The following is a 16,058-nucleotide window of genomic DNA, read 5'->3' as shown; positions in this document are numbered from 1 at the left end:
TGGTGCTACTTGTTGGGAAACTGGCACCACAAGGATGTCACAGCCACTAAACAAGGCCCTGAGTGGTGGGTAAAGCAACAAATTGGCATCAAACGAGAGGAGAAAAGGGTCAGGTCCTGCTGCACATCACTGAACAGGACAGGGAGTGCCAGCTCTGGGCACTGCCACCCTGGGTGGGGACTGTGGGAGCTCTCACGGGGAGAAAAATGGTAATTTCAATAAATCCAAACTGGCTGGGTCTCTAATGGAGGGGACTCCTCAAAGCAAACCCTCTGGGGGCACTAAGAGCAGTAGGATCCACTCAGGGGGAGATGCCCAGCCCATAAACCATGAGTGGAGCAGCATCATGGCACAGCAATGGGCACTGGAGGGTACCAGGGGCAGTCAGGGGTAACCTGCCCTCTTCACAGCAAGAAAAAAATATTTTTAGGCAAGTGAAGGTCTTAGTGCACTTATTTTGTGCAGTTTGGAAAATCAGGTCCTACCTTAGACTGGCTTTGGGTTCAATAAACCCTTATTATCAGGTGTTGTTGGCAAAGGACCTTTCACAACACAACTACCCCCACCCAGAACGTTCCCTCACTTACACAAACCCCAGCTGAGCCTGTCTCAGGGTAAAATACTGCCTTGTCTCTCTAAATTATCTCCTCCTTTCACATTCTGTTGGTCTGGTTTGTGTTTGGAAAGCTTTGCACTGCTATGGACACAGCAGGAGTCTCACTGCACTTGCTGAGCTCCTGTGGCTCTGTTTTAGATTAAAACAGGCCCCTTCCTTCTGCTGCTGCTGGAAATTTTCAGTGCAGATTTTACAATTTGGTCCTTTAGTTTCTCTCAGATTATTCCTCGTGGCAGGTAAAATTCCATCCAAGGCTGTCATTCCCCAAAGGAAGCCTGAGGGGTGAAGTTAAAGAAAGGCAATTCCCTTTCTTAACTTGCAGGGCTTTTGGGGAGGAGCACAACTGCAAAGGAGCTTCCTAAGGCAGGAATTTGGGGTTGGTTGTTTTCCTTTACACTCCCAGCTGATGGCAAGTGCTCAAACCCCATAATCCACCCCAGAGATGATCCACCTGTACCTCAGGAAACGTGGTTTTCCCTAATCTGTTTCTCAAGTCTAGCAAGTGCTACGATCTGGAAACGCCCCTTTTGAAGAAAACGACGTTATTACAGATAAAAACCTGAACTGAGAAGGTTTTAAAGCAGCAGGGATAGAGGCAGGAACTCTACAAGGCCGTGGTGAGTGTGGGGAGGAGGGGAAGGAGCTGCAGTCATGGTGCACCCATCCGCTGGGAAAGCACAACTTGGGATCTCCAACCTTCTGTCGCCGAGCACCCATGAAAACGGAGAGAAATTAAAATTTAAAAAGTGACCAAACTGAAAATGGAGCCGTGGTCGTGACTTAAAAACCCGAATGGTGCAAGTTCAGACCATCATGCACGTTTGTGCTTACACAAGGAGAGGAAGGTTTCAACAAGCACTGCAGAGCACAGGGAGGAGGAGGAGGATGGAGCGCCGCCAGCACGGCCACCCTTTGGCTTCTTCCAAGGAGGCAAAGCAAGAGCTCTGTAAAATGCTGAAGATTTTAGAAGTGTAATGGCAGGTAGAAAAGGACACTGGTCTTGTGTCAGTGGCAGCCCCAGTGTTAGGAGACAGTCTAGGCTTCTAGGAGGAGAAAATAGAAGAGAGGAGAAGAAGGAGGAGAGGGAAAGGGGATGGGGAGAGGGGCAAGAAAGCGCAAGTCGTTAGTAAACATGAACATCCAGGTAGCACACACTGCTCAACAAGCAATACTTCATTTAGTGCAGCCAGGAGATTTGCCGAAAGCCACTTTGGAGACAGGTGGAATTTTGCTTTTAGGAGTGTCTGGGAATGGGGCCACGCTCGACGCTGGGCCGGGCTCGGCCAGGGTCAGTGACACCCAGGAGAGCTCAGGATGCTGCCTAGAGGCACAATTTGCACTGAAAACAAAGTATTTCTGTGACCCAATCGTGGATAGGAGAATTCCAAGCCGGGCTGGCTGGAGGGGAAGCCCAGCTAAGGGGAGTATGAACGTTGGGATACTTCCCCTGGGCACTTCTCACCTGCCAGCAAGAGGATGAGCAGCACCTCGGGCAAGAGGCACCCAGATTAAACCATGTGATCATCCTGGATGGATTTGTGGCCAGAAATTTGGTTGTTTTTTAATTTTTAAATACAGAATTCCTTTGAACTCTAGGCAAATATCCTGCAACGAGGAGTTGCAAATCGAAAATTACCCAGGTTATTTTTTTGTTTTAAAACTTCTGTCAGGAGTTTTACTAAGCCCTGCCTAATCTCTGCATGGTGAAGGGGAGCAGCGAGGTCCCTCCTTCACCACCTTATGCCATCTGGAATTATACACTATTAATGATTTCCCTTGCTGGTTCCCTCAGCTCTGCGCTTGCCTTCCCTCGGAATGCTGCTCCAACTGCTCTATTTATCCTTATAAGGAAGAACTGGATTAACAGCAAGACTTGCAGTGGATGTGCCGAGCACCCAAAGCCAGATGCAGCTCTCAAATTCCCAAAAAAACACCCCCCCCAAGCCAGACACGGATGGTCACGTAAAGCTCAGCACTGCCAAGAACTGAACCCCCCCTGGAGCCGCTGCCTCCCTTCCCCAAATCCTGACCTGTGCACATCCCTGCAGGAATGGTTTCAACAGCACTGTCAGAGCCAACAGAATTCAACACCAACGGAGGGTTTGCCCCCCAGTTCCAGGAGGTTTGGGTTTCTGCCATGTGCTGCATTAAGGGGATGTTGGAGCAGGGCATTGGTCTGGAGGCAGCACAGGCTGCCAAGATTTCAGTCCTGACTAATTCCAAGCTCTGCACACACCCCCCACATGTTGTAGATAATGTTGCAAGTCATAATATCAAGTCATCACCTTGTTTATTTGATTAGTGAACAAAGAAGTGCAGCAAAGCTTCCTGTGCTCCAGCCCAGAGAGATGCACGTTTGTGCCATCAAACAGCACCTTTTCCTTGGAGTCTGTTCCACAATCCAACTCCAACCCAATTCTGCTTTTTAAAAGCTCTCTCTGTAGCTTTCAACACTGGGGTTTGTAGCAAAATGCTGGTTTCCTTGAGCATCACCTTCCTCAGTCCTCCCTCGGCCGCTCCACTTCCCACCTCTGCACTGGGCTCACGTCCCACATCCCTAAAAACCATTCCAGCTTTCAGATACAGCTTAGGGAATAGATCCAGCTGGAAATAAGCCAGCCACGACTCGGAGGTGGCTTAGGGCCAGGGCCTCCAGGGCTGCTTTGGGCAGCACCACCTATGGCAGAACCCAGCCTGGGTATTCCTGCAGAGCATCAGCTGCTGCTCAGCCCCGAAAACCCGGATGGAAACCCAGCATTCCTCCTTCTCTCCGCTGGATAACCAAGGGATATTTCAATATTCCACCAAGAAGGGGGGCAGGGGGGAGAGGCTGTGAAGGAATTGTGTCGTGTCAACCCTCTGTTGTTCTGGAAAGCCTCATTAACTTGATGCCCACGACTCCTCAGCCCTGACGTGCTGCTCCCACCGCTTTGATGTCGCTTTTAGACAAGGCTTTAACAAGAGGAAAAGAGATCCAGCTCTGCCCCACAAAGAGGGAACGTATTAATAAATTAAAAAGCCTCAGACACATAAAAGTATCTTTGATCAAAGTTGTTTAACATTTAGTGTGTGAAGAGTTAAAACCCCCACAAAGCAAGAGCGAAGCAAATAAAGGATTTTTTTTTAAACACAAGTCAGAAGTTCAGTAGAAAAATCACGATGCATTTAATTAGTCAGACCCAGAGTATCATAAATCCGATTATATTTCTGTGTCCTTTTAGTTATAAAGTATTAAAAAAGAGGGAGGAAGTATCCTCAGGAAGGTTCAGAAGTGTTCTTAATTTCAGTTTAAACGACAAAAGATGCACAACTTCATCTTGACTGAATTTACAACGTCAAATTAAGCACAGAGATCAATTTTCATATTCCCATCCTCAGTAAGGACACGAAACTCACTCACACTCTAAATCAAACTCTAATATTCTAAAGGGAATTATAACAGAGAGATGTTTTAATTCATCCCCATCTCCCAAACATTCATTATTATTTCCTGATTACTTTTTTCCCCTCGGGGCCACGCCCATGGATCAGGAGGGGTGTAATGCTGGGAGCACCCAAACAGTCTTAGCAATGATCTGTACTAGAGATGAGCTGCAGGGCATGACAAGAGAGACCAAATAAATAGTTCTTCCCAATGCCAGGATGACAACTGCCTTTGGAATATTTTATCCTCAAGAAAAGAGAGATCCCACAGTCAAGAGTCCTCACCACGGAAGGAAACAGATGGGCTGGAATTTTGGAAGTCACAGCAAAGAAAACTCAAAGGGAAGCAGTGTTTAACTCTAACTAAGAGAAGACCAACCTCAGCACATCAGGCTGATTGGAAAGATCAATAATTTTCCAGGTTCCTCACAAGTCGGAAATATTTCTCCACTTCAGTCACGAGTTTCTTGCAGTCAAAACCATCCTAATGCTACAGAACAGGGTCCAGAAGGCCTGGATGGCACCTGGGACAAGCTAAAGGAGGTGTGGGAGATGTTTTCCAGCAGGGGAGTTTGGGGTGGGAGGAGAAGCTGCAGAATTCAGCAGGGTCGTGGCAGTGAAGAAAAACTGCACCAAAGGATGGTGGGGCTGGACAAAAATCACTGTCAGTTCACAGGGAACAGCAGAAGTCACGGGTCAGGGAGAGCTCAGCTCTGGATGTTATGGACTGGAAAACCATTTTTATCACAGCCCTGGACGTTGCCTTCCCAGCACTGACCATGGATAAAAATATAACACCTTCAGAGCAAGGTTCTGTCCAAATGAGTTGCTTCAAACTCCAAAGAAAACGAAGCTTTGCTCTGCCAGAAATTCCCTGAAAAGATCATTAAACCAAACACAATCCCCTGGGAGGGAATCAGACTCAAAAAGAAGATGCATTTGGCCAGGGTGAAGCTTCAGTGCTCCGACAACAAACACAGAAGTTGCTGTGTCTCCTCAGGACACCCAACACGTACCTGAGCGATGATCTCCCAGGCCATGGTCACCGTTCTCCACCACTGTGGGGCCACAGGCTGAGGAGTCTGCAGGGAACCAAAGCAGCTGTTAGCACTGGATGCAGCCAATCTTAAACCCAGAACCCAAACCCAACACTGTGAGGACTCAATGGAATGGTTTGGGTTGGAAGGGACCTTAAAGCTCGTCCAGTGCCACCCCCTGCCATGGGCTGGGACACCTTCCACTAGCCCAGGTTGCTCCAACCTGGCCTTGGACACTCCCAGGGATCCAGGGGCAGCCACAGCTTCTCTGGGAAATCCATTCCAGCCCCCTCCCCACCCTCACAGCCAAGAATTCCTTCCCAATATCCCATCTAAATTTATCCTCTTTCAGCTCAAAGCCATTCCCCCTTGTCCCGTCCCTCCAGGCCCTCCTAAACAGTCCCTCTCCTTACCACAAATAAGGTTTGGTTTTTCCCCACAATGAGATGAGCTTTCAGGTCCCTTCCAACCCAACCCATCTGGGACTCTCTGATTTTATGACACTGAGTAGTTTTAGCTGAGCATAAAAAGCAGCACGAGCCCCCAGAGCAGCTCAGCTCCCCGGGCCAGGAACACTCAGCCCTGGCTTCAAACATCCTGTAAATAAATCACAAAAGCTCATTCCCAGAGTGACACACACTCAGTCACCTGGAGCTGCTGCTGCCCCTTCCCTGAGCTCATTTTTTAACAAAGCCATGGCACCAGTGTCCTTCAGGCACAGCTTAATCCAACCCTCAGGGGAGCACATGGAAAAGCCTTCCCAGCTACATCAGTGGCTCACTGTGGTGTTTTAGGAAAATTCTGCATGAACTTGCCAGTTTACAGAAAAACATACACCTACACCCTCCTGAAGGAGCTGAAAATACTCCAGGGATCCCTGGACCTGCTTCTCAGCAGTTCCACACACCAGCTCCTCCTGCTGCCAGGCTTTACAAGGGCTGGTGTTCACTGGAACAGTGGGATGGTCCTAACCAGGAACTGGGAGAAGCACTGGCAGTCCCTGAATTCCCTGAGCAGGTTTCACGTAGAGGCTGATCTCCAGGCACAAAAAGAAAAGCCAGGACACCCCCACCTGTCCTACTGACAGGGCTCTGCACACTTGGAACAAGAAAACCCTGCCAAAACATCAGCCAAGCTGCCCAAACCCTGTGGTAGATGGAAACAGGGGCAGCTCAGAGTTCCACAAGTTCCACAGAGCAGGATCAGCACATCAAACCCTCGACCAGGAGAAAGCTAAAGGAGATTTTTGGCTCCTAAACGAGCAAAAGACTCAGAAATGCCATGTCTTTCCCTGGGAAGGATAAAGAGCAGGTAAAATTGCTTCCTTTATAGCTTCAGCTTTTTTTGGAAGACGAGCTTCCAGAAAAATCAGGTCAAATCAAACCAACTCCGGGCAGCAGGAGCGGTTGTTATTTTTATGTCTCTGAAGGTCAGTGCCTTTGGAGCAAATCAATCTGATCTGAGTTTGCTGCAGCACAAGTGCAAAGCACCCAGAACCTCCCCGGGGCCGGGTCTCTCCTCCCCTCATATTCTAAATTGCATAAAACCAAAAACATGTCAAGATGTTGTAACGACCTAATCCCCATCAGAATCACAAGATAGTATTTGCATCTGGCTCGTGGATCAAAGGATTGTTTTTATATAAACAAATTTAAGGCAGCACTGGCTAAACCGATAATCTCAAGCAAATGGCCAGTGCCAACATAACCCCCTAATCTCCAGCAGGGCCAGGGCACAGCCCACCCTGGGCAGGGGTGGGACCCCCGAGGGCAGAGAGAGCTCTGGGCAGCACAGGTGGGGTGGGAGGTGTGGGATGAGAGTCATCCTGCAGCTTTATCACCCCAGCACACTTGGGTGTGAGCACGTTTCATTGGCCACTGACAGGAAACTCTGACAAAAAAAAACGAGTGGGAATAAAAATGCTGCTAAACAGAGTCAAATCCAGCTGGTCACTCTTAAACCAGGAGCTTAATCTATTTCAATTTATAGGTTTAAATGTTCTGTCTCAAAATCACCTGCAGAGCTGCCTCCAGCTCTGGGAACAGCAGCAGGAGGACGTGGAGCTGCTGGAGAGAGTCCAGAGGAGGCCCCGGAGATGCTGCCAGGGCTGGAGCCCCTCTGCTCTGGAGCCAGGCTGGGAGAGCTGGGGGGGTTCCCCTGGAGAAGAGAAGGCTGCAGGGAGAGCTGAGAGCCCCTTGCAGGGCCTGAAGGGGCTCCAGGAGAGCTGGAGAGGGACTGGGGACAAGGGATGGGGGGACAGGACACAGGGAATGGCTTCCCACTGCCAGAGGGCAGGGATAGGTGGGATATTGGGAAGGAATTCTTGGCTGTGGGAGTGGGGAGGGGCTGGAATGGATTTCCCAGAGAAGCTGTGGCTGCCCCTGGATCCCTGGAAGTGTCCAAGGCCAGGTTGGACGGGGCTTGGAGCAACCTGGGCTAGTGGGAGGTGTCCCTGCCCATGGCAGGGGGTGGCTCTGGATGGGCTTTAGGTCCCTTCCAGCCCAAACCAGTCTGGGATTCTCTGACTTAACAACTTTGGGGCAGCAATGGGGCTGGACAGACTTTGAAGGGGAGAAGGTTTCATGTATCATCTGAGACCAAAACACAAATCTCATCATTTGCTGATTTTTCTTTGATCCCTCTGAAACTTCAGTGTACACAGAACATTCCCCATCCCCACCTTCATACGTGACAAGGTGTCTGAACTCCCTTTTGCAGAAGCAAATCCTGCTCCAAGAAAGGCATTAATCCCTCATTAATGGGGAAAGTGAGGGAAAAGGAAAGGAGGGTTTCAGGCTCTGGGGCTGTGTTTCCAGGGCAGGGCAGGGTGGGCAGCACTGGCTGTCCAGCAGCGTCCTCAGCACCAGCAGAGCCATCTCGTGGTGACACATCTGCTCCAAACAGCCCCAGAGCCACTGCCCAGGTCTGTTCAATCGAAGCAACCTCAGCACTTATTGCTGGTCAGGGTTTGTGTCCTGTCCTGGTTCAAGCCCAGCTGGAAAGGAACCACCCCAGAGCAGCTCAGTCACTGTCCCAGCCCTGGTGGGCAGGGGAACTGGGGAAAGAATAAACCTTGTGGGACAAGAACAGCTTAATAATTGAAATAAATATAATAATATAACGATAACAATGAAAATGAGGGAGAGGAATTATTGTTTAGCCTGGAGAAAAGGAGGCTCAGGGGGGACCTGGAGCTCTCCACAATTCCCTGACAGGAGGGGAGGTTTGGGGGGGGTCGGGCTCTGCTCCCAGGGAACAGGGGACAGGAGGAGAGGGAACGGCCTCAAGCTGTGCCAGGGGAGGGTTAGATTAGAAGTGAGAAACCAAGAAGTCCTTGATTCAGGGGGGGCAGGACTCGGCAACAACTAAAGCATCAGCGTGTTATCAACGTTATTCTCATACTAAACCCCAAACACTAAGGAGAAAATTAACTCTACCCCAGCCCAGATGAGGGCAGTTCCCTACAAAAAACTGCATTCAAGGTTAAAACTCACCACAGTCTGTGAACAGGGCGAGTGCAAGAACGAAAAACACAGTGACTGAGCACAAGGCCACGGACCTAAGGCACAGACCTGCCTCTGCACAGCCAGTAACACCAGTAACAATCCTTCCAGGGACAGTCCTGGTCCTCACTTCAGCTGAACCATTCCACAGGAGCTCTGCTGCAAGTTACTGAAGCCCAGAGTTTTCCTTTCTCCTGGAACTTGCTCCCACCCACCCATCTCCTCCCTCCAGCTCGCACATCCCACCACGGGAGCGCCTCAATGGAACTGCTGCTGCAGCCTCCCAGGCTTTCCCTGGGAGCTCCACAGCGTCCTGAAGCCCTTGGAACCTTGGAATTGCTAAGGAAAGGCAGCTGCAGACAGGCAGCAACACACCCCAAGCGATCCTGGGGTTACGTAAGGCCCACGGGGTCACGAGGGGATTATCCCAGAATTTGCCAAATTACTTTGTCCAGCCAGGTGCAAGGAAGAGTAAACCCCTCTCTCCCTAAGCTATGCCTCTCCTACGTGTTTTCCAAGTTAACTGCTATTAAAGCTTTATTCCAGGGCAGATTTGGAGGTGACCACAGGACTGCTCATCACATCTCCCTGCTCCTCTCCACCTCTCTGTGCTCCCCCAGCTCCACCACGGGGGCCCAGCTGAACGTCAAACCCACCTAAACTTGGCTCCCGGGTTTAGGAAACAAGTGAAAGAAAACCCTTGGGCAGAGCTGGACCAGCTAGAGCCTGACAGGATGGATGATTAAACCTCTTCTGACTGGGGAAAGCCAATCTGAGGAGCACAGCCCGTGCTGTCGGAGCACATTGGGGCCTTTTAACATAAATAAATTAACAGGCGGAGGCTGAAAAGCCTGATCTGGGCAGGCTGCTCATCCTTCAGGAAAAACAGAGCTGTCTGGAGCCTGGGACACGGAACTCATGGAGCCCTGCCCCAAAAACTTGGTGTTACCCTCACACACTGCTCTGCAACCCCCCTGGAACATCCCGGGGCTCATTTATTCTGCTGCCTCAACAAATAAAGCACATTCAGCTTTATTATGTTTTTTAAAGAGTTATAAACATCGAATAAACCTCCTGAAAGACACAGGAGTCCTCCTCAAAAATGGGTAAGACAAATTGGGATGTTCCAGGATCAAATCCTAAGACTGGCCTGTGGTAACTGAGCCTGGTTGGGGCTGCAGAGCTTCAGTCCCCTCCCAGCACAAGGTGGGAGAGCTGACAAACCCCACCCAGAGCAAGTTCTCCAGTTCCTTCAGTTTAGGGTCTCGTTTGCATCTTGCCAAAGATTTAGATAACGCCCAGAACTGCACTGCAGCCATCCCAAAAAAGGGAAAAAAACAAATCTCCAAAGCAAGGAGAAGAAATTGCATCCCCCCCCATCCCCTGCCACGAAGGAGGGAAACAAGCTCTGCTCAAGGAAACCCAAAAGGCCTCGTCACACCCACTGCAAGATCCTCAGGTTATCTGAAATTGTGAGCAAAGTTCCAGGGATACACGTCTGGGAGGACACATTTGAGGAAATTATATTTTACACCAATATTGTTAATGATTTTAGCACCAAGAAACCCTGGTGCTGAGATGGTTTAGAATCTGCAGCTTCTAGAACAAAAGGATCATTTTAAAATATCCTTAAATCATATGCAAAGTGTTAATAAGTCTTCGTGTTTTCCTGTTATTCCCACTTGTGCAATGTTAAAATATATATTTATATTATATTAAATTACATATTTATATAACATAATGTATTGTATGAATTTGTATTTATATTATATAAATATGTTTATATAACATAATATATAGTATATAGAATATATTTATATTATATAAATATATTTATATAACATAATATATATGTTATATAGAATATAACTGAATATAATAATACACATCTGAACCGCCCAAAGCTCCACGTTTTATGATCTCTTTGCTCACTTCCATCCTTCCACTCCTTTGTTACCATTTAATGACTTAGGTCAGTATGGAAAATTCAAAGTTACATTTTCTGTATTACAAGGGACCTGATACAGCTCCAAACAAAATAAATAAATGCCTTAAACAGACCAGAATCCCCCACTCTGTGATCCTGGAGCTTTTATTTATTCCGAGGAATCACATCCCACTTTTCTCAACACTGATGAGCAGCAGGATTAAGGCAAAAAAAAAAAGAAAAACTTTCTTTTGAAAGAAGTCACCAGGTTATCAGAGCAGAGGTTTTCTACACAGCACAGATTGAAGCTCCCAAAGGGGTGATGAAGAGCAGCAGCTCCACCTCCACCTTTGCCCCTTGGATTTGTCACCACCACCTTGCACAGCTCTCACAGTTTGGGAAATGCTGTTTGCAGAGCACAAAATCTGGACAGTGCTTTGTCTGAGAGCCCCAAGACAACCCAACTCCCAAAGATTAACATTTTAATAATATTTAATAATATTTACAGGATGTTTTACGCCAGCATCTCCTGCGGCCCAGCAACGAGAGCTTATTTCAGGGGCTGAAGGGCTGAAGAGCAGAGAAGCAACAAACAGGATTTGATCTCAACCTCTGCTTTCAAAGCAAGCTGTTCAGACCCAACCCAGCAAGAGCCAAAGGCCTGTCCCAGCACTGTCCCAGCCAGCAGGAGTGTTCCCTGAGGGGTTTTGCTCTGCTGCTTTGGGCACTTACGTTCCACCTGAATCCCATCCGGGTGGGCTTTGCCCTTGGGCTCCTGGCTCCCGGGCTTGGCCTCATCCTCATCATCCAGCAGTGGCACATAGTCTGTTTTATCCACTGTCTCTCCAACCACATCATCGAATTTCTCTGCCTCCAGCGTGGCAATGAAGTCCCTTTTCACCTCCTCCTCGATCTCGTGGGGCGGCTCCGTCAGAGCGTCGGCCAGGCTGAGGTTGTGCTCCAGCTCAGCCATTGCAGCACCTCTGCGACCTGCAAAACCACGTGGGGAGGGAGGGAGAGAAACAAACACCTTGATGAGAGACCTTTCATGGCTACCCAGTTTGGTGCTGACCACTCTGTGCTCTGAACCTTTGCTTCAGTGCTCAATATCTCCCAGATGTTCATAAACCCCCCACACCGGCACAGAAAGGAACAGCTGGATCACCCAAATCAGGGTTTAGCTCCATTTCACGGGGTGTTTTATCAGAGTAACCTTCAATAAAAACTGCTAAAAACTCAAACCTGGTCAGGATAACCCTGGTGTGACCTTGGTTTGTGCCCTGCCCCAGAGCTCAGAGTTAATTACACACGCAAGGGAATTTAGTTCTGGGGCTGACTCCACCCAGCCTCCCCTATGGAGATTAGGATTTTCCATAATCCCTGATGTATATATACTGCAGTGAGGCTTCTGACCCCCCTGAGAGGGTCCTGCAGCATGTTTATGTCCTCAGCAAACCTCGCTAATACCAACAAACTCCCTCCAGCCCCGGGATTTGGGCTCGAAAACGGCATTTTAATAATGTTTACATGAAAAAACACAGCAAAGAGCACACGTAGGCATTATAGCCACAGCTATGAATTGGAAATGAAGGAGAAATAATCACCATTTCTCTCTCCCTCCCTGATTTGCATCTCTGCATCTGATTTAATTCCTGGCAGCCAACAAAAAATGCACCTGAGCTGACTCATCTCAACCCTCCAGGTTGGCACAACACACACCCATCACCAAGCACTTATTTTTTTTCATGTTTCGTCCTTTTGAAGTTATTCTTGGGAACAACAGCCAGCAAAAACTGCTGGGAATTTAAGGAGAGCTGTCTAAGGGAGCAAAGCCATCACCCTGGAGTGAGAAGAGGCCCATTTTGCCACGTTCTCTCAGAGCAGAGTCAGTCAGAGCTGCTGAAGAGCAAAGGGATCAACAGCTCCATCTGCAGAAACTGCCTGCTGCAAACTGGAAAAACCCCAAACCAGAAAGGGCCAAGGGTATCCAAACTGGGGCGTTTCCAGCTCCTACTGTGGGAGTTCAGCCTCCTTGGATTTTGGTCGAGGTTTGGAAGTGCGAAGGGATTTGATGCTGCTCTCACTGATGCACAAACTGTGCAGAGACTCTCCCTGGAATGAATGACTCTCCCTTAGGAGCCCAGTGAGCCAATGCAGCAGTGCCTGGCTGGGAATTATTAGGGAACAGGAACATGGAAGTGAAGTTTAGAGTTCCAACAACAAAAAAGAAAGATATGAAGGAGCTCAGGGAAAGTGATTCAGCACCTCAGAATCAATTCTCACTACACTGAGACAAGAACCACCAAGCCACACTAGAATTCCAGAATGGTTTGGGTGGGAAGGGACCTTAAGGATCATCCAGTCCCACTCCCTGCCATGGGCAGGACACCTTCCACTATCCCAGGTTGCTCCAACCTGGCCTTGGACACTTCCAGGGATCCAGGGGCAGCCACAGCTTCTCTGGGAAATCCATTCCAGTCCCTCCCCACCCTTCCAGCCAGGAATTCCTTCCCAACATCCCATCTAAACTTATCCTCTTTCAGCTTGAAGCCATTCCCTGTGTCCTGTCCCCCCATCCCTTGTCCCCAGTCCCTCTCCAGCTCTCCTGGAGCCCCTTCAGGCCCTGCAAGGGGCTCTCAGCTCTCCCTGGATCCTTCTCTTCTCCAGGGGAACCCCCCCAGCTCTCCCAGCCTGGCTCCAGAGCAGAGGGGCTCCAGCCTCTCCTCAGGAGGAACCTGGAGCTGAGGACAGAGCCCTGGAGCCAGGACAAGGCACGGCCACAGCCCAAGGAAACACAAGGGGCACTTGTGTGTTGGTTAATGAGGGGTGACCCAAGTGGCCACTGTGCAGCAGCCCAGGGTCACTGACTCCCATGGGGTGGCAGAACACAGACCCTCTTGTTCCACAGGAACAAAGGCTCCTACTCCTTGAACTCCAGGAAATTCTTTGTCAGCAGTACAGGGCCACTGACACACAGAACACATACCTACAGCTCCAGCCCCTCCAGGGCACTCACATTCCTCAGGGACAATGGGATCCCACTGACAGGGCTGTCTCTGTCATTCCAGGCAAGTGTATTATGGAAACTAATTCAGTTAAAACTCTCCTTTTTCGTTCTTAGAACAATAAAAGGTCAGACTTGCAGCCAGATCACACTTCAGGCAGCAACTGCACTTTTTGTTGGTTTAGAGAAAAGGCCTTGAATCACCACTTGGAATTTTTCAGAGGTGAAAGGTTTGGAGTTTTTAATCTCCCCCCCCCCCGTGCGGGGTCACAGCTGAGTGAATTATGGTTGGTAAAAATGCTGGGTTTAGACTTAAATGATAGAGCCTTATGAAAAAAAAGTTTCTTTTCGAGCTCTTGACTGTTTTCAAGACAAACCATCAGCCAGATGTGCCCACAGCTGGCCACGTTACCCTGCAGGGAGCATCAGCCAGGGAAGCCACTGCCAGGAGTTTTATCTGTGCACTGCAAAGGCTCTTCCAAGGAAGAAATGGGGCTCAGAAATGGCCAATTCTCATCACTGAGTCCAGCTGTCCCCCAGCATTGCCCCACAGCCCCATGCTGCTGCTAGAACACACAGGAATCAAAACTACAGTCAGAAAATCCTGAACATCCAGAAACCTGGGGAATAAAGCAGCAAAGGCTGCAGTGAACACACCTCACCCAGCCTGACTCAGGGTGCAGTGTTGAGGGGGCCCAGAAATTATTCAGTCCTGAGATATCCAGGCACTTTCTGTCCAGCCCTAAACAACAGTTGGACTCGATGATCTCAGAGGTCTTTGCCAACCTTAATGATTCCATGATTAACTGCACTATAATTAATGGAGTAAATGCCTCCAGAGCCCCCGTGGCAGCAGGAGCTGCTTCCTTTATTCCATGGGAGGAGGAAGCAGTTAGGAATTCTTAAACCCAAATCAAGGCTAATCCCACCCAGAACATCCTCTACCATGTGAATATTCCACCACAAGCAAATGATGGATTCACATCGTGCTTTTCTGGGTCCAAATTTTGGGGGTTTCTGTGTCCACGTTACTGTGGCAGCACCTGATGAAACTGCTTGCCATAAAATATATGGCATTTTAGGGGGTTGATGGCATTGACAGTGCTGCTATTCCAGACCCACACGGGAACCAGGACACTGAAGTGATCCACTTTCTGAGGAAAAATAATAATGAGGTCATGCAGCCTTATCAGCAGGACATTTCCTTGTCCATATTTAGCTAAATAGGGAATGCAGGAACTATGTACAAAAATAAATCAGTGTAACTAAGAAAAGCCAATCTGCATTTTTGCAGCAAACACGGAACTGGTGTCTCAGACAAGCACCTGGTACAAACCACCCTCACCCAGAGGCTGCAGGAATCCCCCACAGCCCAGGGGGGCCAGAACACCCCTGGGAATCTCTCCCTTTCCATCTTTGCTATTAGAGAAGCCAAACTACACAAATTCCCAGATTCCCAGGGCCCGTAGAGTTAACAAAGACAAAAGGAAAATGAATATATTGCATCCCTGGAAGAGCCTCGGAGGACTCACCAAGGTGAGCAGTTTGCTCCAAGGAAGGTGTGGAAGGAGCAGGTCACAGCCTCACCAACCCCACAGCTGCACTACAGCCAAGGAAAAAGGGTTTTCCTGGAGCTGGACACCCCAGGAGACCTTCAAACCATCCCACAGCAAATCAGTCGTGTTCCTTTAATTCCCACATTATTTTTCTATAAAAGGGTTGTTTGGATCTCTCGGTGTTCCAGGCACAGCTGATCTGTCACACTCAGGGTTTGCCCCATCTGTTCCTTTCCGTGCTCAGAATCCTTGTGCACGCAGGGAGGAACCTGTTTGTTGGGAAAAATAGAATCCATCTTCCTGGCAGCTCCTCTGGAAGGTCCAGCAGGGTTCTTTTAATCTCTCACCCATATCACAGACTCCCCTATCCTGGAGTCTTGTTCCAAAGAGCTCCTGCTATTTACCAGGTTTCAGCTGTGGCTGCCCCATCCCTGGAAGTTGTCCAAGGCCTGGTTGGAGCAACCTGGGAGAGAGGAAGGTGTCCCTGCCCATGGCAGGGGGTGGCACTGGATGAGCTTTAGGGGTCCCACGCCTGCCGTGGGCAGGGACACCTTCCTCTCTCCCAGGTTGCTCCAAGCCCTGTCCAACCCAGCCTTGGACACTTCCAGGGATGGGCTGTCAACTTCTCAAACTGCCAAGAATTCCTTGCCCAAGTTTTACTCTAAGTGGCCCAATGGAGCAACTTCCAGAACCATCCTCTCACCCTCTGGAAGCGGAGACGAATCAAACAGCACTCCCATGAGCCACTGCCTCCAGCCTCCCATCCAGGGAACAGTGGGATCTGCTTCCTGAACTTTGTGTTTCCATCTTGTAGCTTCCATGACTGTGCTGTTGTGTTCCTGCCTCCGGGCACGCACAGCCTTGGAATTCAGAGTTATGAGCAGCCTGACCCAGATTCGGTGTGAACCGTCTGGAGATGGAGAAAGGGGAGAGTGGGCAGGGGGTGCCCAAAAAAAACCCGACACTTGAAAACCCGTGAGGTGTTTAAACAG

The 16,058-nt window shown here is 49.2% G+C and overlaps 1 protein-coding gene across 7 annotated transcripts in view; it reads right to left on the bottom strand.

The window, feature by feature from the left end:
- The window catches only part of MAP4 (microtubule associated protein 4), a 112,005-nt gene that overhangs the window by 84,211 nt on the left and 11,736 nt on the right, over positions 1–16,058 (bottom strand). For 6 of the 7 annotated variants that reach the window (XM_027703585.1, XM_027703589.1, XM_027703592.1 and 3 more), the window contains 2 exons: positions 11,239–11,496; positions 5,056–5,121 (listed from right to left, as the gene is read on the bottom strand). In XM_027703585.1, coding sequence (XP_027559386.1) covers positions 5,056–5,121; positions 11,239–11,479 — 307 coding nt within the window. In that variant the 5' untranslated portion in view covers positions 11,480–11,496. Of the gene's footprint in view, positions 1–5,055; positions 5,122–11,238; positions 11,509–16,058 lie in introns of all 7 variants that reach the window. The other variant, XM_027703586.1, reaches the window with a different exon arrangement.

Source organism: Neopelma chrysocephalum, unplaced genomic scaffold, assembly GCF_003984885.1.
Source record: "Neopelma chrysocephalum unplaced genomic scaffold, ASM398488v2 Primary Assembly neopelma1_243, whole genome shotgun sequence".
Classification (NCBI taxonomy): domain Eukaryota; kingdom Metazoa; phylum Chordata; class Aves; order Passeriformes; family Pipridae; genus Neopelma; species Neopelma chrysocephalum.
The sequence above is the reverse complement of the archived record's forward strand: the minus strand, read 5'-3'. Positions and strand labels throughout refer to the sequence as shown.